The sequence below is a fragment of the Gallinula chloropus genome, assembly GCF_964237585.1.
Source record: "Gallinula chloropus genome assembly, chromosome: 2".
In the NCBI taxonomy this organism is placed as follows: domain Eukaryota; kingdom Metazoa; phylum Chordata; class Aves; order Gruiformes; family Rallidae; genus Gallinula; species Gallinula chloropus.
The window spans coordinates 42,514,919-42,541,358 of record NC_140086.1 but is presented as its reverse complement, the minus strand read 5'-3'; the positions used below and the strand labels follow the sequence as shown (position 1 = coordinate 42,541,358).

Here is a 26,440-nt window from a genome sequence, read left to right as displayed (position 1 = left end):
ACATTTCCTTTCTGTAATTAACCCCGTAACAGATAATTGGCATCCATTTTAGTGAATAGTAGCCCTTTGTTAGCCTGTATAGGAAGGTCAAGTGAGTGAGTATTGATACTGGAATAGCTACATGATGAAAATAGCTTGAGTGGACTGGAAAAGTAAGTGTTTAATTGTCAGTATGCAATGAGCAGTACTTGTTTAATCAGCTTAAGTTTGTGTCTGAAGCAAGCATGAAGTGGGGAAAAATTATGCCGATTTTTGTGTGGCCTTTAATCTTACACCTTACTTGTCTATATCCACCTTTTGGTGTTAAGGTTCTGTGTGAGCATCTGTGATATATTCTAATTCTTCTATTAGTGTGTAACTGTACCAATTCTATTGGCCACAATTAACAAATTGTCTGAATTCAGACAACTGGAAAATGTAAGCACAGTGGGTGGACCCTGAGTATCTCACTGGTATGTGTTAATAATTTTGGCAACATTTACCAGCTGCATACTCACAATTTATAAATGTATTCTACTTCCAGGGATTTTTCCATTACATGCAGATGCTGTAGAAGTTAAACTAATTCAGTCAATGATTTCTTTTTCTTTTGGGAATCCAGCTGCTGCACATGATTTCTCTGAAATTCTGTTAATGAGATGGCCTTACATGAAATTAATAACTGTCTGTCAAGCATAGCCTCTAGTGGTTGTTAAACATTGGGATTTTGGTGTAGCTGCTTCAGAAGTGTTGATTTATCCAAATTATTTTCATGCTAGCCTGAGTTTATTTCAGAGATTGCAGGATAGTTTCTGTACAACAGGAATACAGTGACATTATTTTGCTTTTTCCATTTATGAAAGAGGAATTGAGTCATTACATATATTCTTTCCATCCTTTTACTGAGGTATCTTTCTACTAAATAGTCTCTTCTTAAGCCGAGGAACTCTTACTTCACTTTTCACTTAGTTAAACATCACAAGTGCATGAAAGTATGTAAAGATGACTTCACTCAAAATCATAGAATCAGAATCATGGAATGGTCTGGGTTGGAAGGGACCCCAAGGATCATTGAGTTCCATCCCTCTGCCACAGGCAGGGTCACCAACCTCCAGGTCTAGATCTACACAAGGTTGCCCAGGGCCCCATCCAACCTGGCCTTGAACACCTCCAGGGATGGGGCATCCACCACCTCTCTGGGCAGCTTGTTCCAGCACCTCACCACTCTCCCTGTAAAGAACTTTCCCCTAATGTCTTATCCCTCCTTTAGCTTCAATCCATTACCCCTTGTCCTGTCATTATCCATCCTTTTAAAAAGTTATTTCCTTCCTGTTTGTATGCTCCCTTCAGGTACTGGAAGGCTGCAATGAGGTCCCCCTCAGCCTTCTCTTCTCCAGGCTGAACAAGGCCAGCTCCCTCAGTCTCTCTTCATAGGGCAGGTGCTCCAGCCCTCTAATCATCTTTGTGGCCTCCTCTGAACCCTCTCGAACAGTTCCATGTCTTGCTTGTATTTGGGGCCCCAGATCTGGACACACCTCTTCTGATGGAGCCCAGGGTACCATTGGCCATCCAAACTGCGAGAGCAAAATATCATTTGTATGCTAGGGACTAAAAAAAGTATTTACATGGAACATTTAGGAATTTAATTAAAATTTAGTACTTGAATCCTCTTTAGGGAGAATGCCTTGCTGATAAACCTGGATTTAAATTTATGCTTTGAGACGACACGTAAAATACAAGCTTTATTAAGTTTCAATTAAAAAAATAGCACAAATTTTCTAATACATGGTTTAATGAAAATAGAATCATAGAATTTTTTAGTCCGGAAAAGACCTTTAAGATCTTTGAGTCCAACTGTTCCCTAGTACTGCCAAGTCCATCACAAAACCATGTCCCAAAGTGCCACTTGTATACAACTTTTAAATACCTCCAGGGATGGTGACCCAACCACTTCCCTGGGCAGCCTATTCCAGTGCTTGACAACCTTCCAGTGAAGAAATTTTTCTTAATATCCAGTCTAAACTTGTCCTGGCATAACTTGAAACCATTTCCTCTTGTCTTATTGCTTTTACTTGGAGGAAGAGGAAAACACTCACCTGGCTACAACCTCCTTCCAGAGAGTTGTAGAGAGCAAGGTCTCCCCTCCGGCTCCTTATCTCCAGGCTAAACCCTCTCCAATTCCCTCAGATGTTCCTCATAGGACTTGTACTCTAGACCCTTCACCAGCTTTGTTGTCCTTCTCTGGGTGCACTCCAGCACTTCAATATCCTTTTTCTAGTGAGAGACCCAAAACTGAACACAGCACTCGAGGTGTGGCCATACTGTCTCTGATACAAACCAGGATGTTGCTGGGCATCTTGGCCACATGGGCACGCTTCTGGCTCATATAAAGAGGAACTTTTTCACTGTGAGGGTGACAGAGCACTGGAACAGACTGCCCAGAGAGCTTGTGGAGTCTCCTTCTCTGGAGACATTCAAACCCTGCCTGGATACATTCCTGTGTGACTCAGTCTAGGTGATCCTGCTCTGGCAGGGGGTTGGACTAGACGATCTTTCGACATCCCTTCCAATTCCTAAAGTTCTGTGATTCTGTGATATTCAAATGGCTATTGACCAACTTCTCCAGGTCCTTTTCAACTGGGAAGCCTTCCAGGCACACTTCTCTAAGCCTTTAGCTCTGCATGAGTGGCTGTCACACAAGTGCAGGATCCAGCACAGAGCCTCATACAGTTGGTGTTAACCCAGTGATCCAGTATGTCCAAACAGGCCTTCCTACCCTTCAACAAATCAATGCTCCTATACAATTTGGTGTCTGCAAACTTACTGAAGGTGCACTTGATCCCCTTGTCCAAATCATTGGAGATAAAAATTTTAAACAGGTCAAGATGAAAATATTAAACAGAATTGGCCCAAGCTCTGAGCCCTGGGGAACACCACTTGTGACTGTCTGCTAATTGGGTTTAACTGCATTCACCACAACTCTCTGTGCCTGGCCATCCAGCCAGTTTTTTCCCCAGAAAAGAGTATGGCTGTCCAAGCCGTGGGCAGCTAGTTTCTCTGGGAGAATGCTAGGTGAAATGGTGTTAAAGGCTTTACTAAAGTCCAGGCAGGCAACATGCACAGCCTTTCCCTCATTCATTAAGTGGGCCAACTTGTCATACAAGGAGATCATGTTGGTCAAGCAGGACCTGCCTTTCATGAACCCATGCTGACTAGGCCTGATTGCCTGGTTATCCTGTACATGTGTGATGTCACTCAAGATGATCTGCTCCTTAACCTTCCCTGACACTGAGGTCAGACTGACAGGCTTCTGTTTCCTCAGATCCTCCTTGCAACCCTTCTCGTAGATGGGTGTCCCATTTGCTAACTTTCAGACAACTTTGTGAATGATGTTTCTTAGGAAGACTAAATCAGATCTGGGAAGAGAATCCAGTTACCTTATTTCCAGAGTGATGCTGCAGCTCTGGGACCCACCCTTTCTTTTTTACATGGCCATTTATTGCAGTTCTGTCAGAAAGGCTGTTTCCATGTAAAATGAAACATTACTTTTGCAGCCATGGTGGTATAATAGAGAACAGTTAGACTTAGGGTTTTGTAAGCATCTTGTTTATGAGGGCAACAAAGTCAACTTTGCTTTACACCTTCTTACAAAATGTTCTGGCTGCAAAAGTAGATTTATAAATGCTAGCTTGTATTCAAGTCATGCAGACATTCAGTGTGATTTAGTCAATACTGGAAATGAAGAAGCCACCTCAAGATACAGTGTTTATGTCGGCAAAAAAATATTGTTTGCTCTACTGTGTGATGAGAGTATTTTCATCAGCATTTCACTGCAAGAGCAAAATCTGACATACGTTTGACAGGATTCCGATTGGCAAAAAGTAACGAGTTGGCAAGTCAATACCACCGAGACATCAATGTGATACCTGATCTGACAGCAAGACAAATTGTTCCAACCCCCCCAAAAAGACAACAGGAGCTGAAACTAAATTTGCAATTGTATTACATTATGTTATGTGTCTTCCAGAACATCATATACAGCTGATGTGCTCGCTGCCATTTACATTCTTGCCTTAATTTCCACCCAAGGATAACCATGATTTTTTTTCTCCAACACCCATAAACAATTAGTCAGAAACATTAAAAATTATTAGTTTGGAAGTCTTCTGTGGGTTTAATTATTTTTGAGATCTTTCATTCTCAGAATTATGCTATTATCTGTATGTCCTGCATAGCTTACCATTCATTAAAAAAAAAAAAAAAAAAAATCTAGTAGACAGAGGCTCTTCATACTCTTCCATCCTGTAGGTGAAAGCAAGCAAATACATTTGACTTGACATTTTGGACAAATTCCCTCTTAGTACATGGGTATAACTTCCTTAATTTTGTTATGTTGTCCTGAAATAAGAGCGTGAATGCTAAGGATGAATAGCAAGTATAAGAAAGACACAAAGGCAGGAATTTTTAGAGATGCTCAACGGGACTTTACTAAATGTAATTGAACTGCTTGCAACTAGGAGTATCTCTTGGAGAAGGGCTGAAAGACTCTCTTATGTGATAGTCTCATGACCAAGAAACATCTGTGTAGCACTAGTTTGTGTCACTGCCTAGCGCAACGTTTAAATAAAAGACCAAAAAGGTTTCTGCTGTTTCTAAGATCCACAGAGAAAGGAGCATTAACTTGTAGTTTTCCTTAGCAAAAAACATTGAAGGGAAAACTCTCACTCTGGGGCAGACTTGTTAACATTAACTTTCAGAAGAGATCCATTAGACCTTTAAACAAAAATTTTAGCTCCTAATTTCTGGTGATTTGGACTATTGGAGCAATACTGGTGTTAATTACTTGTCAATTTTTGCTTGTTTGCTTTTTATTTTGATGCTAAACAGTGAAAAATTGGTATAACAGTAAAATAAACCTTTTTTTCCTTTCTTTTTTCTCATGATTTTTTTCCCCAATACCATGAGCTTTCAAAAACATCCCTGAAAATGAAGGTGGTTAACCCTGCTTTTGGGCTTACATTCCTTCCATCAGTAGTACTCAGAAAAAAAACAACTTCTGCAGTCCAAAACAAAGTGGCTCTTATTTCAGGACTGCAGTATTTGATGTGACATAGTCATGTTTTATTGTTTAAATTTGCTGCAGTTTGGCATCAGCACTTACAGAAACAATTAACCCTGACACCAATGCACATAAAAATAGAAGACAAAGGGAAAAGTGGGCCATAGCAGACTGATAAGTGGTAGGAATAGTTAATAGGGTTCTGCTGATGATAACAGTGTGCACTGCAAAATATATTACTTAATGCGGCAATGACTGAAGTTACTTCTGCTTGTTGAAGTATTTGTCTGGAAACAGATTTACATCATAACGCTACAAACTGAATTCTGTCAAGAGATCTAAAACCAGACTGAATTGCTCCAGCCCTTTAGTCACTTTAAATAATGCGGTACTGAAGTCAGTGAAGTCACACTTGCAGACTATATGCTTTTGCTTCCTTGCTCTGGGTTTCATTGTTTATTAAAGCTTCATTTCTTTAAAACCCCCCAACCCTGTTACTCTAGCTTATGTTAGCTGCACATTTATCTTGCGTGCCCAATGTAAGATGGGTTGCTAAAAGAAAATGTCACAATTTGTTATTCAAATCTGAAATCTATTTTTGTTTATTATTACAGATTAATCTGAGAGATCTTGGAGAGCTATATAAAATCCGTATTGGCCATGACAACACTGGAAGTGATCCCAGCTGGTACCTGGAGAGAATCAGACTTGAAAGGCTAGTCCCTCTTCCTGATGAAGAGATTTGTCTCCCCATGGAGTGCTGGCTTGCAGAAGACAAGGGTGAAGGTGATACGTGGAGAGAAGTGGCAATAAGAAACCCTGCAAAGGAGCTTTTACCATGTAAGTGCTCATTATTTTGGATTGTGTTCAGTAGCCATATCCTGTGAGTATATGACAGCTTTTCACATTTCTTCCAGGGCAGACTGCCCAAAAGCCAGCAGAACCATGAAACGATTCCTTCCAGATGCTCTCTAGTTCCACAGAAATGGAAAGTGCTCATTTTAAGCCACACCTTTCCTCCCCCAAATCAGAATAATAGCAGTGGCCAGGGCATCTTTCCCCTATAAAATTACTGGTCTCTCAGAGTACCCCTAAATCATTGTCAGAGTCTGCTCTTTAGAGCAATACATCAGGCAGGAAATCAAGGAATTATCAAGCTATGTAACGTCATGTGACAGCCTTTATTATGTTGCATAAAATATTATTTACCAGAAACCCTTGACTTGAATCATCACACGTGTTTTCTAAATGAGACTCAAGTCACAGCTATTCATAGAGAAATTGTTACCTGCAGGGTGGCTTTTTGGTGCTACAAAGTTTGCCGCAGCTTTGACGCACTTTGTTCTCTTCAAGGGAAGTGGAAAATGGTCCATTATATAAAGTTATTATTTAACAAGTCCTGGGCCTCTACAAAGGAATAGCTATAATAATTTAGTCCTTTTATTTTTTATTTTTTAAAAGCATAGAATTCTCTTTACATTAACAGAATAACAGTGATGTAGCTGATTCATTGACAACATACTCTGACAGTAGTGGGACTTAATACAGATTGGTGCTATCATTCAGGCAAACCGTATTCAAAATGAAGCAGTGAATATTGTAAGGAATCCATGATTCAACATAAAAAAGTGTCATCATACACTTAGTGACAATAAAATTATTTCAGAAGAAAATATCAAACAAGTGAAAAGCTTCAACTCAAAAGAATAGAATTCTTTTAAAAAACCCATCAAGACTCCTGATATATGTATGTGTTCCATGGGTTTTATGGCCAAAGGAGATTACTGGTCTCTGTTTAAAGGCCAGAAAATACTGTGAAACACATATGTGCTAGCTTACATTTCCCCTCTCCTCTCTTTTTTTTTTTTTTTTTTAAATTGTTCTGTAAAGTGTTTAGTGACTTCAATAAGAGGTTTCAAAACCAGGGACTGAATAGGATGAAACAGGCCCTATGGTCAGTAACAAATACCACAGTACCAGATGCCATTTCTTACACTGATCTAAATATCATATACTGGTGCAAAAGAAAAATAGTGCAAAAGCTAATTATGTTGTATGAACAAGTAATTCAACATCAATAACTGAAATCTGCAATATGCAGTATGAAATCGGTATTTATATAATATTCTAGGAAGTCCTTTCCATTTATTTAACCTGCATGTGAAAACACAGGTCAGTTCTATCCAGGTTGGGAATATGTATAAAATAGCATGTTTGCTTACCTTTAAATCATTATATGAATGCATCTTTCCTTGTTTTTGCAGAAACCTTATCTTTATTTAAATATATGCATCAACTTTGTAAGAAAAGATACATTAGAAAGGATTTGGAAATTTCATTAAATTATAAATTTTACAAATTAATTATTGAGTTTAGGAACATTGAAATTGAATAGCCATAAACTTTGCAAGGCCTCCCAAGGATTTCCTATTTAGTTTCTCAAGAACAAGCAAATGAAATGCTATTTGCATTGCCCATTTAGAAGCTAATTGCTTACAAGTACTGGACAAACCACATCAAGTCAGTCTCCACCAGAACAAATGATGTACTACTTATTACTTAAAAATAATTGATATGATTTAGTCATTTGTAACTTGTCCTTTCAATTCAATCTGGTATCTTCTACCAGCATTACATTTGGTGTAATCTTTGATCAAATATAAGCCAGAAAGCACTGTTTTTTAAATTGATGCTCTTTAACACTTTATTACTCAATTTATCTCTTAAAAGAAACAGTAATTTTTTGTTTATCCTTTTCCTCCCTTTCTTCAGCAAGCTCTACTGTGCACCCAACAGGGACATAAAATGTTGAAGCTGATTTTTCATTCCTTGTCTTTCTTTTTTTCTAGCTTCTCTTCTTTAAATCTTATTTCTTCATTCTGTCATCTTTTCTTTACCTCCCTCTCTGAGATCCCTTCTTTTCCACCCAAATTTGTCACCATTGGTAACCACCCTGTTTTTTCTGACTGTCCCTCAGCTACTGCCAAAAGCTGATACTAATCTGGTCCCTTATTCCGAGAGATGCTTTCAGTTCTCTCTCAATCCTACCAGTCTCAACTTTCATACATAACTCAGGTTTCTTAGGACTTCAATGTATGCTTTCCTTTGTCTTTAATCTTTTCTTATTTTTTCCTCTATTGCCAAGTCTTCTAGGGCTGTGGATCCTTTTCCTCTTCCTATTCTATCCTCAATTCTGCTTTTCCAGGCCTGGAAATTTTAAAAACTTTACCTGATCTGCCTTTTTAACTTGTACCTGTTCTGAGTGTGGTGTTGAATGGGATGAACCTTGGAAATCTGTTACAATCTGGTTTTTTGGTGATTCTTCTACCTAATCTCACTTTTTCTCTGGAAATTCCATATATTGTTTTTATTTTACCAAACTTTACAAGTATTGTATTGTTTATTTGTTGCTGTTGCTGGCTTGGTTTCATCTCCTAGTTACATCGTGATGTCCAAAATAAAATATTTTTTTTCAACTAATTTCTAAGTGATTAGCATCGGAAATTAGTGTTAATGTCTTGAACTGGGAAAATCTTAAGTGTCACTTAATGAAAATAAGCTAGATGCTTTAGTTTGAATGTTTTTGACTTGGTTTTACAACATTGTGAGTTAGGAGTGCTAGGGGACTCAGACCAGACCTGGCAGCCCGACAGCTGCATAACCCTAAATCCAATCTGAGGCAAGGCTGAGCACACACAGAGGGCACCTGCATATACCACATATATTATATACGTGTATATGTGGCCAGCTGCACAGATAACCCAGACACACAGAGCAGTTGCACTGACAGCACTAGCAGCCTCATCCCACTTCCCTCTCTGGCTGAGCAGGATGGAGGCCTGCTAGTGGGAATATGTATGTGTATGCTTATGTATAAGGTAGATGCTTCCAGCAGCTGGGCTCATGCACTCTGTCACCTGGACATATGATCCCCCGAGGGTGTAGCCCTGCTCCAGTTGGCTCTACACACCATCTCATGCACAGACATGTCTCACACTTAGAGACACACACAGGTGTCATGCCTAGAGACACCTATACCCCGCGGTGTCTCTGACAGCTGACTGGGACTCCACTGGTCCAAGTCAGCTGCTCATGGGATCTCACCCTTAGAGACATGAGCCCCTGACCCCTGGTCCCAGTCCAGTCACTGATGATCTCACTCCCTCTAGTCTCTCCAGTTGCTGTTAGGCAGGACCCCAGCAGGGTCCCATTCCAGTTGCTGGCATTCAGAGCCTATACCCAAACATACATATACACAGAGAGTCCTTCACCCAGGAAAAGAGTTAGAAAGTGAATTAATTAGAAAATGGGACAGACTGCACTGATCAGGTGCAGGACACAGTCAGACACCCATACTAACCAAAAAGCTATTGCTCCAGCCCTTTTGATCCACTGATCTCTCCATTTTCCCACACTTCATTCCCAAATCCCTTAGATCCGTCCTTTTCTCTGTCTTTAGTTCCTCCCCTAAACATCCTACAGTAAATACTGTGCAATTCCGAAATACTCTTCCCGTGTCCCATATTGTGTTCTATACCCCTGGGCAGCAAGTCCCAGCAGTCCAATAGATTCTCCAAAATTGACTCATCGTAATGTGTTTCATGTCTAGACACTGGGACTGAGGCTTTCCTGGGAGAGCCCTTACAGGGGCGAGGAGAGGGTGTCCCTTCCTCTGAGTCCTTGATGGGTTCCCATCTGCTCTTGTAACCCAGCCAACCCTGGAGATGGACTGTTGGCTCCTCTGATGGGCCTGGGGGAAGTCAGAGCAAGTTGTTATTTAGGCTCACCCCTGCCAATGTCTGCCTATGCTCCTTTGTAGAAGTGCAGATGGCCTTTATCACACAACCAAACATGAATTGTCTTCAGATATGGCTTAAGTTTTCATCTAAAGGGGTGCATAATACACAAAGTGTGGAATTTTCTTACTGTTCTGTTTAGGCGAACATAAGCTTCAAATGAGAACATAAATAGTGACTTCTGCCCTGTATTTGCTCACATTATTGAAGGAATATCTGTATTGATTTGAGATAAAAGACAAACATTGAAGCTGAGACAGGAAAAATTCCAGCTCAAAAGATTTAGATTTCTTTTCCGCTTGGAGAAACATGCAAGCAAATGCAGAAAAGTTATAATGCACCCACTGACTGAAAGAATTGTAAAGGTGACCAAAGCAAATATCAATGACTCAAGAATTATCTACATATAATTTGCATCTCTGTTTTGACACTTGGAGGGACCAACTACTTGTTGCAGAGTTAACAAGAGAGGGGGCAGCCACAGCTTCTCTGGGCAGCCTGTGCCAGGGCCTCACCAGAGAAGAATTTTTTCATTACCTCTAATCTAAACCTATCCTCTTTTAGTTTAAACCCATTACCCCTCATTCTATTGCTCCATGCCTTGTAAACAGGCCCTCTCCAGCTTTTCTGTAGGCCCCTTCAGGTACTGGCAGCCTGCACTCAAGTGTCCCCAGAGCTTTCTCTTCTCCAGGCTGAACAAGCCCAGCTCTCTCAGCCTGTCTACACGGAAGAGGTGCTCCAGCTCTCTGATCATCTTTGTGACTCTTCTCTGGACTTGTTCCAACAGCGCCATGTCTTTCTTGTATTGGGGTCCCCATAGTTGGATGCAGTACTGCAGGTGGGGTCTCAGGAGAGCAGAGGGGCAGAATCACCTGCTTTGACCTGCTGGCCATGCTGGTTTTGATGCAGCCCAGGATACAGATTGAGCTGGGCTCAGATTGAGCTTCTTATCCACTAAGAGTCCCCAGTTCTTCTTCTTAGGGCTGCCCTCAATCCATTCTTACCCTGACCCACGTGCAGGACCTTGCAGTTGGCCTTGTTGAACTTCATGAGGTTCGCACAGGCATGTCTTCGCAAACAATATATGCATCAATTCTGAGGAAAGTAGTGCATCTTAACCAACATAAACCATTATGAAATTACTCCCTTTTAGCTTTAATGCTACACCAATTTGTAACTTTACCCTTCTGTCATGGCAAAATGCCAGACACTATTTGTGGGTAGTAAATACCAAATGATGTAGCCATGTGACAGAGATTCAATCTTACTGTTTAACAAACCAAGCCAAAATGACCGCTTCATTTAAGGAGGCACATCATATGGAAAAAAAAGGCAGAACCTTTTTATTACAGTGTAATATCTTGGATCAGTGTCATTAAGGGAGGACTGAGTAGAAAGTGTTTGACAATTTTAATGTTGTATAGCATTTACCATCTCTCTAGGTTTTGTGTTCTTTGGCCAATTGGTCTGTTTACACTAGCAGCCTGATGGGAGTGGATTCGCACAGTGAAGCAGTTGGTGCTAAAAATGCAATGAGTTAAAGCTCCAATGTCCTCTTTATGTGCATTTAGAGGGAAGTTACTCTGGGCTTCATCTAGTCTGTTCCCACAGACTGACTGCCAATTTGTGGCAAGTTCGTCATTATTGTGTTCCTGGAACATATACTCTGGTTTAGTTTCATCCAAAAAAAATCTCTTTTTTTTCTCTAAAACCACTCCATGCTGCAAAGTAGAAAGAGGTAATGTGGTCTAACCAGGGGATTTTGTTTCGTGATTCAAGCTAATGTGCTGTTGAAGGCACACCAGTGTCATTAGGCTCAGAGTTGTAGTGTGGAAATAGTTCACCTAATATACTTTGAGGAATAAGTGATATTTATCTTGAATTAATTTGCTCTTAACTAGAATTCTAAAATAACGACTGTACTATTTTTTAGTAGAATTACTTTGAAAGGTACTGCTAACGGGACATCAGTTTATACCAAGTCAGCAGGAACAGACCAATATTTCTTCCATGACAACTAATTCTCTTTTTACCAATAAATTAATCTTTAAATCTATTTAGGATTATTTTCTTCTCCAAAACATATAGAAATATTAACGTCTTTAGTACAAAGCAACCTGTAATGCTTGCTTACTGATTACATTTTCCAAAGGAAAATGTCATAAGTCCGTGGATTTTGTACACTACTCCTTTAGAAGGAAATTATAATTATATACAGTGCCTGCATATTTGGGCCAAACTAACTCATCATTGGTGAATGATCAGGAATATACCAACCTTCTATATTGGAAATGCTAATTCAGGTGCCCAGAATGAGAAGTCCGAAAAAAGTGCTCTCTAACTTCCATTCTCCTGCCCTTGGTATGCCCTTAACTTACATTTCCTTTGTAACTGGAGAAACAAAACATCCTTTCTTGCTCTCTTTTTTATTCCAAGTAGTTTAGATTCTCATGTTCTCAATAGATGCCAGAAACCTGACTTGGGACTTAAAAAGCATCCTGAAGTCTCATGATAACATCTCAAGGTGTAGCAGTAGTAGCATTTTTATGGACTGTGCAAATATAGGTTTCATACTTGCACACTTGACTGTTCAGCGACTCCTATAGAATTTTTTAAATATTTGATATGCCAATTTTTTAATCATAGTCATTATACTGTCTTTCATGGAGCTCCCTACCTCTTTCCGAAAATATTTTACCTCCCCTTTTTCAACTGTTTCATCCATGTCTCAGAGTTTCCTGTATGATTATAGAGCTTATCTAAAGTTACTCTGTTAGCAATTTGAACATTTCAATCACTCATTTTCTCAAAGGTAATTTTCTTTTTTAGTGAGTGCTAGCTGAGATTTTTTGCTATTTTGTATTAATTGATCCTGAAATCCTTTATCAAAGTTATTGTGCTTTTCGAGATGTTCCTTCTATTGCATTGTTGGGTGCCACATTAGACGAATGCCTAGATGTAAGTCTAACAGGCTGCTCATAATGCCAAAATAATATTCTCTCACAACTGTTCAGTGGTTGGGTTTGTGATAAAGTTTCAACTTTTCTGTCCTTCTTTTTCTTATGGGCCTACCTCTCTGCTTTGTCACCCCAGTTTTCAGCTGGCATTGGTTCACAGGAATCTGCATATATCAAAATGAAATCATTACTGCAGAATAGAGGAACAGGCCACAGAGTTCCAGGTCTCAGAGTTTTGGGATGTTTTTTTCTGCAGCAGTCTGGGCCTTAGAGTAGGTCAGTTTCTCAAAGGAAATTTAACCAGAGTCACAGAGGCTGAACGTATTTTATAGGGTCTTTTTTATTTCACTCCATGCACAAAACCCCTTGTTTTTTGAACAAGGCACAAACAGGCAAATTTCACATATGATAACCCTTGCTCTCTCAGCAGTACATTCAAACATAAGGTAGGTTCTCAAGATTTGGCTGTATATGTCCCCTGTGCTCATCAAACCACCGGTGCACCTTGTCTTTTCTTTTACAGAGTAGCATCATCCTTCTTGTATTTAAACCTGTAGCTCAGGAGCCATTAACACTGACACCTTTTTGTAACTGTTCTGCAATCTGGAGGAACTTCTTGATAAAGATTGAAAAAATTGCATCCATTCAAGCTCCTACCTAAGTTTTCATTTGTACAGAAAAGGCTTAAATTCCACAATCCATTTAGCAAATGCTTATATAATTGTCCAAGCATTTCTGTTTAGTGCCATGTCCCAAATTGGCGTGTACAGGGCAATTTGGAGAATATTTTTGTTGCTTTATTTTTGTTTCCTGTAAAATACATTGTAACATACACTCAAGTTAAGAGTAATGAACATTCCTTTTATTATCCTAATATAGCAGTCTGTATTGTTAATTTGCACAAAAATTTACAGCACAAACTGGTCTTTTTGTTAAGACAGTTCCTTTATAAATAATGCAGATTGTGTAGCCTAAATAAATGTCAGACTTAACGTTTTCCAGATGGTGAGAAATGTATAGACACGAGGAGCTATGGAAAATATTTTCCAGTTCTTTACATTTCAACATGTGCGTGTTTTCTACTTCAGACTGATTTATTTAGGCTTGTAGCAATTGAAAGTTGTATTTGATTAGATCATTATCATCTCTCTGGCTACCACAGAGATGCACAGTGCTACAAAAGGAACTATCATTTATTTATCTGCTAATATCTTTGTGTTGTGTTATAATTATCTCTTATTCTGTTCTTGTGTCTCCTGCACTTAATACGCTTGGTTTTGTCTCCCACCAAAAATGAAAGAACATTTTTGGTATTTTCTTCTTGTAATCATTTATTGTTAAAGGGCTTCTTTAAAAAAACACCTTGAATACGCTTTAAAAGTATGTTTCTGCTTACTCAAGTGTTGTTGGTTTGATCATGGAATTTACTCGTAGGTGTAAATAATACAGATACCAATCTTTGTATATAAACAGTCATAACATGATCGGTCTATGCCCTTTCCTTAGCTCCTACAGATGTTTTGCTTTTGCAAAACTGATAACGTAAGAATGCAAAAGCATGGAGGAGACTTCATGTTGATATGTCCCTGCTTTTACTGATCCAGCGTTTTGCTCCATGCATAGTCCAGGCCCATTATTCAAATCGCTGGTCACTGATGAAAATATTTGGAAATGTGACCTCTCTCCTTCCACACTCTGAAAGATTCTGCTGCTAATCTGCACAGTTATGATTATATTAAGAGCTATGATATAAAAAGTCATTTGGATATATAGCTCAATTATGCTAATTATCAGGTCCATTTATCTTTGTTACTTGCCTTTCATATCTGCCATTTGTTTTAATGTAATGGTTTTATGGTAAAAACCTTGAAACTAGTTTTTATAAGGCTATGCCACATTTTTGAAGATGCTTATGTATTATTGAGACCAATTATATGCCACAGGCTGTGTTGGTATACTAATGTATGGATGTGACAGCTGCAATGATGAATGTGTGCAGTTATAGAAAATAATAAAACTGATGAAGGTACACGACCCCTATTGTCACAGCTGTAATAGTGATAAAGAGTTGGAGACATTGTCTTTGCCAGTTTGAGATAATTTTATACAGATTAAAAGAAGTGTCCTAATTTGGTTAAGCATATAGTCTATCTATCAATATTTCCTTCCTATGTTTTATGTGGGGATATCTTTTTCTCTGAAATATTTGCAGTATAATTTTACTACTTGTTCAGTTTGTCCACTGGGAATCAGAAATACTTGTTCTTCAATGACAGTTGATAACATGATGTTTGAATTGTATAAGCTTCCTTGGGTTATGGTGAATTAAAAATATATGGAAAGTCAGGTACTTCTAGATATTTGATTGTTTAAGAGCAATAGTGTCTTGATTAGTTTCTGTAGAATATTGTTCGGTTTCAAGCATTTTGTTATAATTTTCTGTTATTGTCTTAGTTCCTTCTTAAAAATATTATTTAATTGTGTTAGGGCTTCTACAACCTTTCTTCACTTTGAAGAATTATGAAGATTACCCTTTAGTGAAACTGCAGTCTCCTCTGTGATCTACCATGTAGCAGCAGAAATGCCCAGCTGTGATTAGAATAGAAACACTCCATGGAAAAATTGCCATTAAGATGTGAACAGATTTAGTTTTTTTTTAAAAAAGTCATAATAAGAAAACCTAAAAGGAAATATAATAGTATTTGATAACTAGAAACATTTTTGAAAAGAAGTTTGCATATCTGGATAATTATAAATATAATATTAGTGTGGTGCAAAACATGTTAATATGACATCTGAATTATATTCCAGAATTCATTGAAGATAAGTGTCTATTTTTTGTGTGTAAGACTTTGGTCTAGAACTAGAAAGAGAAGCATTAAAAAGTTCTATTTTAACAGAGTTGTTTCTTGAATGCTTTCGCATCCACTAGTAATAAATGTTATAATCTTCAAAGGCTAGTTCAGTGTCCATTTTTTATAGATGAGGGAGTCCAGTCATTGGCTTGTCTACCATTGTATGTGAGGTGAAAAACTAAAAACCCTAGGTTTTGTGATTGCTATGCTTTGTCTAAGATGAAATTAAGGACAACCACACAGAAAATTCTGTTTTGCACAAATCTGGAGTTTGCAAATGTCTTGGTACTAGTGAAATACAGCTATTGTTTGAGACTATGACTAGGCACAGTAAGGTGGTCTCCAGATAACTTGCTAAGAAATCTTGACTTTGTAAATTAGGTCTTGAAATTCTACATACTCAACAGGGAGTGAGAGAAGAAAATGAAGCACTAGGAAACACATGATGGGTTGCTTTGCTGAGCACTGCACAGCTATACTCAGCATAATGCATTTTTAAAAGCTTGTTATTGTCATATTTTTGTGCAGAAAATACCAGGTTTGAACCTGGAAGTGACAAATGCATGGCTAGCTCTTGCTACATCCAAACATCAGAGTCAGTACAGTCTTCCTCAAAATTTCGATGGGAAAGCCTTTGAGTCATATGTAAACTACAAGGACAATCTCAATCTCTTCTTCTAGTGTTGATGTATGAGGTCCACGTATACACAGGTGCCAGACTTGGTGCTGAGACAGATTCTAATGTTTATATCAACCTCCTTGGGACAAGAGGAGATGCTGGTAAAAGGAAGCTCCATAGATCTAAGAATAATACGGTGAAATTCCGACATGGACAGGTGAAGTAAAACCATTGCTACTTCTCATCAATAAGACTAAATTACGACTTGCAAACTGTTTCTTCAGAAGTGTAAATATATTTTTCTTTACGATTTTTATTCAAGCAGTTTGCCATTTTCTCATTTATTTTCTTTATTCAAAATTATTTACAGAATTATATCACATGAATAAGTTTTACATGCTGATTTTGGAACAATCATTTACCAAGAGTATTGGATAGTAGAATTTGCACACTCTTGATTATTTATAATGCACACATAGGTAAAATGTTAACAATAACATGTTTATTCTGAGAAGATCACCATGAATTTTAGAATCAGGTTCTAAACCCTTATTCCCAAGTATGTTTTCCAGCCTTGTTGAGACACATAGGGCTAATAAATGTAGTAGAGACATGAACAAATAATTCTTTGCAACTGATCCTTTTGTCATGCTAAAAGAATTAAGTGCTGTCTTTGTGGAGTAATTTTAAGGTGTTTTTCACCTTAGAAAGCTTTAAAAGATGCTCACTGTTCATCCAGGACCAATGTAAGACACCTATAATCAGTTTGAGGGGAAAAAAAGAGAAAGAAGAAATAAACTATTCTATACTGTTACAGTCAAAGCAATTGCTGTGTTAAAGACCTTGATCATTTTCCTTGTATGGTTCCACAGATGGATATTTTCTGCATAAAGGCTGTCTCACTGGGAGACTTGGAGAAAATTCTGATTAGCCATGATGGAGCTGGTCCAGGTAGGATTTAACTTCCTAGAGACCAATCTGTTTTCAAGTCCTTTTTAAACACAATGCACTTTATTTATATTTCATCCTTCATACAAAATGTGACAGAAGGGCTTGGAGGGATAAAAAGTCTTCCCGCAGACTGGTCACTGTGATGGGTTGGTGGATAACAGTGGTAATGGACAGCAAAAAGGACATGAGTTTAATGTCAAATACTGTCATTCCACTCTTTGTTTTCAAGTTTATGAGTTTTATAAGAAAGCACATTTTATTTGCATATAGAAAATTCATGAAAATGTTGCCTTCTTTACACAAAGTGCGAAGACTGGCCTGAATAGAATTAAAGATATTCAACACCTGGCTTTACTGACAGTTTTTTAGTCATATAATAATCTTGCTGCTTGGGGCAACAATAGAAGATTTTGTTATTTATTTAATCTGTGCAAGTCAAGGTGGAGCTGCTGTGGTGAGTGACATTGCATTCAACTTGCAGGTTTTTCAGAAAAAAAAGAAAGAGATAATTTCATGATGAGATGAATTTTTGATACAGGCCTTTGAAGTGTGCACCTCTGAAATAATGTAAACAAACAGAAACCTCACATATTAAAGTACTGAAGCTGTAAGCTTTGCAAATATGTTTGCAGGCTAGTGGCTGTAGAGAAGCCAAGTGAAGGGAAGGATGAGAAGGATTTTTAAAGCAGCTCAGGGCCATGCTGATAGTAGATGAGAAAAGTGCTTTTACCCTACTCTGTTCTGAAATGACCTCAAGCAACACCCATCTTGCTGACTACACTGTCTAAAGCTCTGAGCAGATTTGTGACTGTTACAGAAGTAGGCTTATTAATCCAGCCTTGGTATGGGAAGTGAACTTGATTCTTGTTATCTTTGTGGTTCTCTAGAGCTTGCTGCCTTTAGCAATATGGATGACTGTATATCTGTTTCCCATCCTAGTAGGCCAAGACATAACACAGAAGGCACTGTGGTGGAGTCTACCTTCACTCTATCCCCCAAGACACCATATTATGCTCTCTTCCTTCATGTCTCCTTTAATAGAAATCATAGCCTTATCGTAATATCAGCATTACAAATCTGCAAAGAGATTCAGATAACTTAAACTGTTCTTTGACAATGGAGTTAAAATTCTGGTTTTGGAGGGTTTTCTAAATGGGACAGTGAATTGAATTCTATATTTAAAAATTTTATGCCTCAGTAACTGATTGTTCATTGCAATCAGCACAAACAGATCTCAGACCTCTTTTGAACAGTTTCCAAACTAGCCCCAGACAATGCTGGCTTAAGGTGGCCTGTGGGGGCAGGGTTGAGAGAATCGTTAAAACAGGAGAGAGGCCATTGGGTTTATACAGTAAGTGTAAAGGTGTGGCTGCCTTTTTTCTAATCTTATCACTTGCCAGAGTGATAGAGCAGAAGGTCTTTAGTCTTGATTTTGAGACTATCTGGAAGTATGGAACATACGCTTTCTTTGGGGCTCCTAGGGCACAGGGCATAGATCTGCTCTCACAGCCACTGTATGTGAGGAAAGAATAGGAATCTTGTCCCAGGCAACTAAGTTTTGGCATCGGTCAAGTGTGAGCCACTAGATGATGTGTCTTATCTGCTGAAAGAACTTCTTAGAACCGTTCCATTCATACCTGTACATTTTCAGAAGCAGCGCCTTTCATCCTTTTTGACCTGTTTCAAAGTGACCTGCCTGATTTTAGTGAATCTTGGTCAGGCTAGTAGGCTTCTTTCAATGAAAGATCATCTAAGTTGTAGGACAGTCTCAGAAGAACCTTGCAGAATGTCCTGGACCTGAAATCTTGAAGGGAAAATGCCATTCTTCTCCATGCACGGCCTGAGAGACCCTCCCTATGGAACAGAGACTGCTGCCTTCTGGAGACTTCCAAGCTCAGATGCTTGATACATGTCCTCCTCCCAGGGAGGCAAAGTATGAGAATAAACAAGATGGTTGTCTGCTTCCAACCAAAACATCCCTTGTGCTGTTTTGCTGCGATGTGCTGATAAATAATGGTATGAGTCAAGCAAAACCTCATAAGCGATATGACAAGTTGTGAGTGGTGCAGACACAGTGAGAACAGGATATTTGAAAAGGGCTTTGCAGGAGAACTGTACCAGTCACTAGGATGGTTATTGGAAGTGATCTAAGAAATCAGCATGGATGTGGCAGTGGTTACTGCTGTTAGGGAGAGGATGAATTCAGCAGCCTGACAGAAGCGAGGCCACAGAGCTCCATGCCTGCAGGTCCCACTAGTAGCAAGGCTGAGTACGTGTTCCCAGTAGGCCCACACACGAACACATTTATAATAGACATATATATATATATATATATATGCAAATGACCAGCCACACAGATCAACACAGACAGGAACTCAGCACTGAAACCCAGACAGCACCAATGGCCTTATCCAGTTACCTTCTCCAGCTGATCAGAATGATAGTCCATCAGTGGTAAATATACATATATTAATTTCTACACACACACATGCATACACACAATATAGATGGATAAAGCCTCCAGTAGCTGGCTTTAGGCATCCAGCATACCCAGTCATTGGCCCTGGATCCTTGGATCCTCAGATCCTCAGTTTTCCCAGTTACTGGCACCTGGATATACAAAGCTCCTCTAAGGCTGCAGCCCCAGGCAATTTGCAAACAACATCAGTAGTCTTTATGATTTTTTAATTAATAATAATTATATATATGCAATAACAACCTTACTCACAGAGGACCACAGATCTCGGTTAACTGCACAAACAGATTTGTCTTAACATCCTTGTAGTTGATCACAAAGGATCAAAAGATCATAGAATCATAGAATGTGTTGGGTTGGAAGGGATCTCAAAGATCATCTAGTTCCAACCCCCTGCCATGGGCAGGGACACCCTCTCTAGACCAGGTTTCCCGAAGCCCCACCTAACCTGGCCTTAAACAACTCCAGCAACGGGGCTTCCACAACCTCCCTTGGAAACCTGTTCCAGTGCCTCATCGACCCTCACTGTAAAAAATTCCTTCCTAATGTCTAACCTAGATGTACCCTCTTTCAGCTTAAACCCATCACTCCTTGTCCTATCGCTACACTCCCTGGTGAACAGTCACTCTCCCACTTTACTGTAGGACCCCTTTAAGTATTGGTACTGTAAATTGTAGGCTGAGATGTGAATGATGCTGGCAGTTCACAGGTGTATGCATATACTGGTCTCCAAGCACAAAACCCAACACGTTTCTTAAAACAGAGGAAGGCAGAGAAGCATTAACATCGTACCTCTTGTGAGAGACACAGAATAATAAAGCTTTCAGTCTGTTAATATATCTTACCTATTTAGCTGAGCTGTCTTAATATGACATGTGTTTCTGCTGGAAAAAGATAATCTGGGCTTTTCCCTTTACATTTATTTTAAAAAATGCATTATTTTACATGATAAACCTTTGTCATTTCAACACAGGCAATGGATGGTTCCTGGATAAGATTGTCATCAAATATAAAGAAGGAATGGAAGCTCAGGAGGTTGTATTTCCTTGTAATAGGTATGCCATTCATGGAGAAAAAGAATTTGTTATACTGCCAGCAACCTAGGGAAAAAATTGCAGAACAAGCATGTGCACACCACCTAGATATATGAGCAGTGCCCAAGTTTCTCAACATATAAGGGATGCAAAATTTTGCCATTGAAGACAAAGAAGAAAGTTGCTGTATCTGTATAGGAAGCAGCAATAGCGTAATGTCCAAAACCAAATGTTGCATAGGAGAAAAGGAACATTTATTTAAATTATGCAGAGACTATATGAAAAGAAATAAGTTTTCACTTCTCAGTCTTTTAAACTGTATTATGTGTGAAGATTTAGCTGTAATTATTTTCCTCAGTTTCTCAGCCACTGAAAAACTTATATACATCCTGGAGATCTTTGGAAAGACCTTTAACATTTCTCCTAAAGCAGAGCTACAATATTTCCTTTCATGTAGTAAATTTTTACTTGTCTCTCTTACTAGGTCTAGAAAAATGCTTGACTCTCAGTTCTAACAATTACTAAACAGCCTATTTTTCAAATTTTTTTATTATCTGAGGCAAAGGCAACCCAAAATTTTAACAGTCATTGAGCTGAATCATATGGCTATAACAGAAAAAACACCTTAAAATAGGCCAAGAGATGAAAGTAAGGATTTCTCTGTGTTATTTCTATATTAGTGTATTTAATACAATGGAAATAAATCTAGAAACTGTAATTTATATCCAGGTAATTATATTCTGTAATACCTGATTTCTGCAATTTATGAGTTTGGATTACGTATGAGAAACCGTTTCCATGTTATTTTGGGGAACTGTGCCTTAAAGTCTTGAAAATCTTTAGGAGATAGGTAATGACAGCTCTCTTCCTTTAGGAATCCTACCTGTTTACAAAAGAAACGGGTTCAGTTTGCAAGCTTCCTGGGAATGACTTGCTAAGAAGCATTTATTCCTTTCAAAGTGATTATTCTGATGATCAGGGTTTTGGTTTAGTTTTCCTTTTTTGGCTGTTAAGCTTTTTAATTGTTTTCGCATGCATTAATAATGTTATTGAAAGAGTAGGTGAGAGAGAATTATTCTTTAATTTCAGTGAGATTGTATGAGACTTCTCTAAAGGGAGGGATACTTAATAAAGACACTTGGGCTCTCCTTGTCAAAAACTAACAAACAAAATTTAAAAAGTAAGCTTTTATACAAAGATTGGGGACATGATACGTGGAACTAGAGGAGTCCAGTCATTGTTTGCCTGCAGTGTTGTGTGCTGCCAATGTGTCAAAGTTTACATCCTATTTTTAGAAACTGCTAGTGATTTTTGTTTCTTAGGGGGAATGAGGAGAGAGCTCATAAAATTTAATCAAACTATCTAAACTACAGCAAAGCTTAGACTTTATGCATATGAGATTCATTCAGAATTTTGTTATATACAAGAAGTGAAATGCATTATGGACCCTTGGGTTTATCAAATGCAACATCAATGAGGAGTAAATACACTAGAATTTGATAGTGAGCATGTAGTTATTTATTTTTAAATGCATGAGATTGTTAGAGGCTGTAAAATGTCACTATATCAGCAAGGAGGATCAACTGAAAGAGTATGGAGGTGTGTGGTGAAATGGTATTGCAGGTAAGATCCTTAAATTCATCAGAAAGGGAAAGTAAAAAGATTAGGTCAGTTCATTGCTGCAGATCTACAGAAGTTTAGAAGCTTCCAGAGTTTCAGGAGTTATATATATTTTAAAGTACAATTATTGTAACTAACTACTGCAAGTTATATAAACCCCCCCAAATGTACAGCTGAGTCTCTGATCCTGGAAATACGTAGTGTTTTATATAATGCACTTCATATAGTATTTCATACAGCTGACATGAACATTCCTGTTTGCCTGGAGCAGAGTGAGCCCAACTCTCTTAATATGAATAAGGCCAACTATAATGTATATATAAATGAAAATCTATTCTAGGAAATAGTTTAAAAGCATTAGATTAAAAAAAAAGTACAAAAAATGCTGTTGGAGGGAGAAGGCAATTGTCATTACTTGTAATATACTGATAATTGTTATTAATCTTCTTATTTTTGTTTTTGCAATGAAAGATGGTTAGATGAATATCAAGATGATGGGAGAACTGAGAGGGAGCTAACTGCCATTAGTAAGTACTTTTTTCAAGAAAATTTTATAACAATATTGTGTATACTTAATGCCTAGTTATCACTGAAGAATCCTTCTGAATAAGATTGAAACTTAAGAGGAAAAGTGATAATAAAGATTATTCATTTTTTTCTGTTTGTATTTTAGAGGATGGCAATTCAAAGAAGACATTCCTTAAAGGTAAGTGTTGTTTTCTACACCATTGTTTTTGTCTTTCGAATTTAATCTGTAAATCAATGTTAAGTGACATGTGTGAGCAAGTGCCCTCATCATATATGTAAACTCATGTGTGAGCAAGTGACCTCATCATATATGTAAACTATCAACTGTTAGAGAAAACAAAGGCAAATTATCTGTCAGTGGTCTACAAAAACGACTATGTCTTTTTAGGTAATTGAGAAAAACATGCTACAGATAAACTATTTCTGATTGTATTTTTAATATTCTGTCCTGAAATCATCCAGGAATTCCTGTGAGAAGAGATTCAAGTGTTGCTTTGTTTATCCCAATGTCACTGTCATTTAATACATGGGGACAGGTCCCCTAGCAAACATCATCAAGTTGAAAAATGTGTTGTGAAGTGTCAGTGGAAGCATTTTCAGGTCAAAATCCATCAGGGTATTCCTGAAGTAGCCAGAAATAATGCAGGCTTTAAATCCAAATCCGTAGGTGAAGCTAAATGTAGTATATGCATTCAGTTAATCTGCTTGAATTAGTAAAAAGATTTTAATAAAAATCTACCTAGCTGGCTGTTTTTATACCTACAAAGGCAGCCCCGTCACTGTAGCACACTAGTGTCTCTGAAGTGTTTAAATTTGAGATACTATCCCTGTGTTTCTCCCTAAACAGTAAAGAGAAACAGATTGACACGACTGTCTTTATGAACATTTAACTGCAAATGCATATTCTATGTAACTGTGTCTGGGAACTGTATGGGAGGAACTTAAGTAAAAAAACCCCAGCATTTATAGTGGGCTCTGGAAACTGACTTGCTTTCTGTAGGATGTCTTGGTTTCTCGATCTAATTCCAGGTCTAGTGAAAATTAAATAATTTGCCTTCAATCAAACAGTTTAGCCAACAGCTTTATTGTTGTTCCATGACAATGTAAGTTTGACAAAAGGAGACTGATTAACTCAGGTAAGAAAATGCTTTCCTGCAGAAAAATTTGATTTTCACGAGAGTGACTTGGAATTGGATTCAGTTTTCTGCTAAGTGCACAGTTCAGAGATGCAACCACAATATCTATTTCACCTTATGTTCAGAAAATAAACTATATTTTACTACTAATCTAAGTTTCTTTCCTGTGCAGCTTCTTTCTTTATTGTGCTATAATAAGCTGGCACAGATGCCCAGAATGCTGAGAGCCTGTGCATGTCAAGAGCTGTTAGACACTATATATTGATTATGAGGAGAAAGGAGTGGCTTATTCTTAATCAGTTTGTGAAATGTCACACTGTCAAGATGTCCAGGAGTACCCAAAGAGTGTCTGCTGATTTCTTAGGTTGAGATCAAGCGTTCTGAATAATGAAGATACAAAGGAGAAGAACATTTTTAGAAACTATTCTACCAATTAACTATATATCAGGTTAGCTTGAATTGCTTTTTAGCCATCTTTTCTTTACCAAGGGTCTCATTCCAATAAGGAACTGAGATAGGTGAGAGATTGTGCTTTTGTGCCTTATGTAAAAGATGATGATGAGCAGGACAGATTTCAGGATTGTTCAAAGTTTAATTTGTGTTGTTCTACTGGTTGTCTCCTGGACCTTGCATGTGAAATGATTGAGCTTTATAGGTGGGTAACAGTCACAAGAGGTTTGGAAAGGTGTCTTTCCAAAGTCAGTACTGTTTAACATCTTTATTGGAGACACGGACAGTGAGAATGAGTATGCTTTCAGCAAGCTGCCAATGACACCGAGCTGTGTGGTGCAATTGACATACTGGAGAGAGGGGATACTGACTAGAGGGACCTTGACAGGCTTGAGAGGTGGGCCTGTGCAAATGTCATGAAGTTCAATAAGGTCAAGTGCGAGGTCCTGCGGGGGTCAGAGCAATCCCAAGCACAAATACAGGCCTGGAAGAGAATGGATTGAGGGCAGGCCTGTGGAGAAAGACTTGGGTGTGTTGGTGGACAGGAAGATGCAGCAATGTGCACTTGCAGCCCAGAAAGCCAACTGTGTCCTGGGCTGCATCAAAACCAGCATGACCAGCAGGTCAAGGGAGGTGATTCTTCCCCTCTACTCTGCTCTCCTGAGACCCCATCTGGAGTATTGCATCCAGCTATGGGGTCCCCACTGCAGGAAAAACACGGACTCTTGGAGCAAGTCCAGAGGAGGTCCACAAAGATGGTCAGAGGGCTGGAGGACCTCTACTGTGAGAACAGGCTGAGAGAGTTGGGCTTGTTCAGTCTGGAGAAGAGAAAGCTCTGGGGAGACGTTAGCGCAGACTGCCAGTACCTGAAGGGGCCTATAGGAAAGCTGGAGAGGGGCTGTTTACAAGGGCATGGAGCAATAGAATGAGGGGTAATGGGTTTAAACTAAAAGAGGGCAGGTTTAGATTACAGGTAATGAAAAAATTCTTCTCTGGTTGAGGCAGTGAACACAGGCTGCCCAGAGAAGCTGTGCCTATCCCCTCTCTGGCAGTGCTCAATGCCAGGCTGAATGGGGCTTTGGGCACCCTGGTCTATTGGAGGGTGTCCCTGCCCATGTCAGAGGGGTTGGAACTAGATGTCTTTGAGGTCCCTTCTGAGACAAACTATTCTGTGAATCTATGACTTTACTCAGTTCTGTGTCCATCCATTGTGACACAGTACCAGGGTTACAGCTGATAAAATAAAATTGCAGAGATGCAGTCTCGGAAGAAAAAGTAATTGCCTTAAATTCTCCCAGAAGTTGTAGTATGGAAGAGAAGGTAGTAATGATAAGCAGTCCCACTCAAATGGAAACAAAACTTTTCCATGTAATATACATTTACTGAATAAGAGGCAGCAGCAGGATCAATGCTAGGGAGCCAGCATTTTATGCATTCTGTGGTTATATTCTATATGAGCTGCACTCTGCAAGTGGGCTTCAGGGAAATTCATAAAAAGTTGATTGGTATAACTTAGTGGTGTTTCGTGATTTTCAGAGTAAGATCAATGTGCTTAGATAAAATCTGTAACAAGGGTTACTAAAGAAAAAAGTCACTCTGGAGGTCAGAAATTTCATTCTCTTTGGATAAAGCTAGTAAGCTGTTCAACTACCTAGCCAAAGAAGAGACTTTGAAAGTCGTCATTGCTAAGTAGGTTACTTGAGGGTTCCCAGTCCTTCTTCAGGCAGGCTGGAATGATGCCAGCTTTAATGAAGCATAAATCCCAGATCCCTGTGAAAGCTGCTGCTGGCTATAGATTCTGCCAAAGTGCAGTATGCCCATATCAAGTTTTCTCAGCAACCTTTGTACATCTGTAGATTACAGAGATGCTCTGGCAAATCAAGCATAGGAACAGATTTATTTGTATTCTTGATTCTGCCTTGATGATGCTTGATGCAAGAGAAAAAGACCAAGGATTTCCTTTGTAGGAGGGTGAATAGC

At 38.7% G+C, this 26,440-nt stretch overlaps 1 protein-coding gene across 1 annotated transcript in view; it reads left to right on the top strand.

Moving 5' to 3' along the window:
- RP1 (RP1 axonemal microtubule associated) overlaps positions 1–26,440 on the top strand; it is a gene marked incomplete at both ends in the record, with an annotated part of 177,366 nt that overhangs the window by 68,274 nt on the left and 82,652 nt on the right. Inside the window, 6 exons of the mRNA XM_084260605.1 lie at positions 5,653–5,878; positions 16,328–16,482; positions 17,138–17,216; positions 20,666–20,747; positions 22,818–22,873; positions 23,020–23,052. Coding sequence (XP_084116731.1) covers positions 5,653–5,878; positions 16,328–16,482; positions 17,138–17,216; positions 20,666–20,747; positions 22,818–22,873; positions 23,020–23,052 — 631 coding nt within the window. The remainder of the gene's footprint in view (positions 1–5,652; positions 5,879–16,327; positions 16,483–17,137; positions 17,217–20,665; positions 20,748–22,817; positions 22,874–23,019; positions 23,053–26,440) is intronic.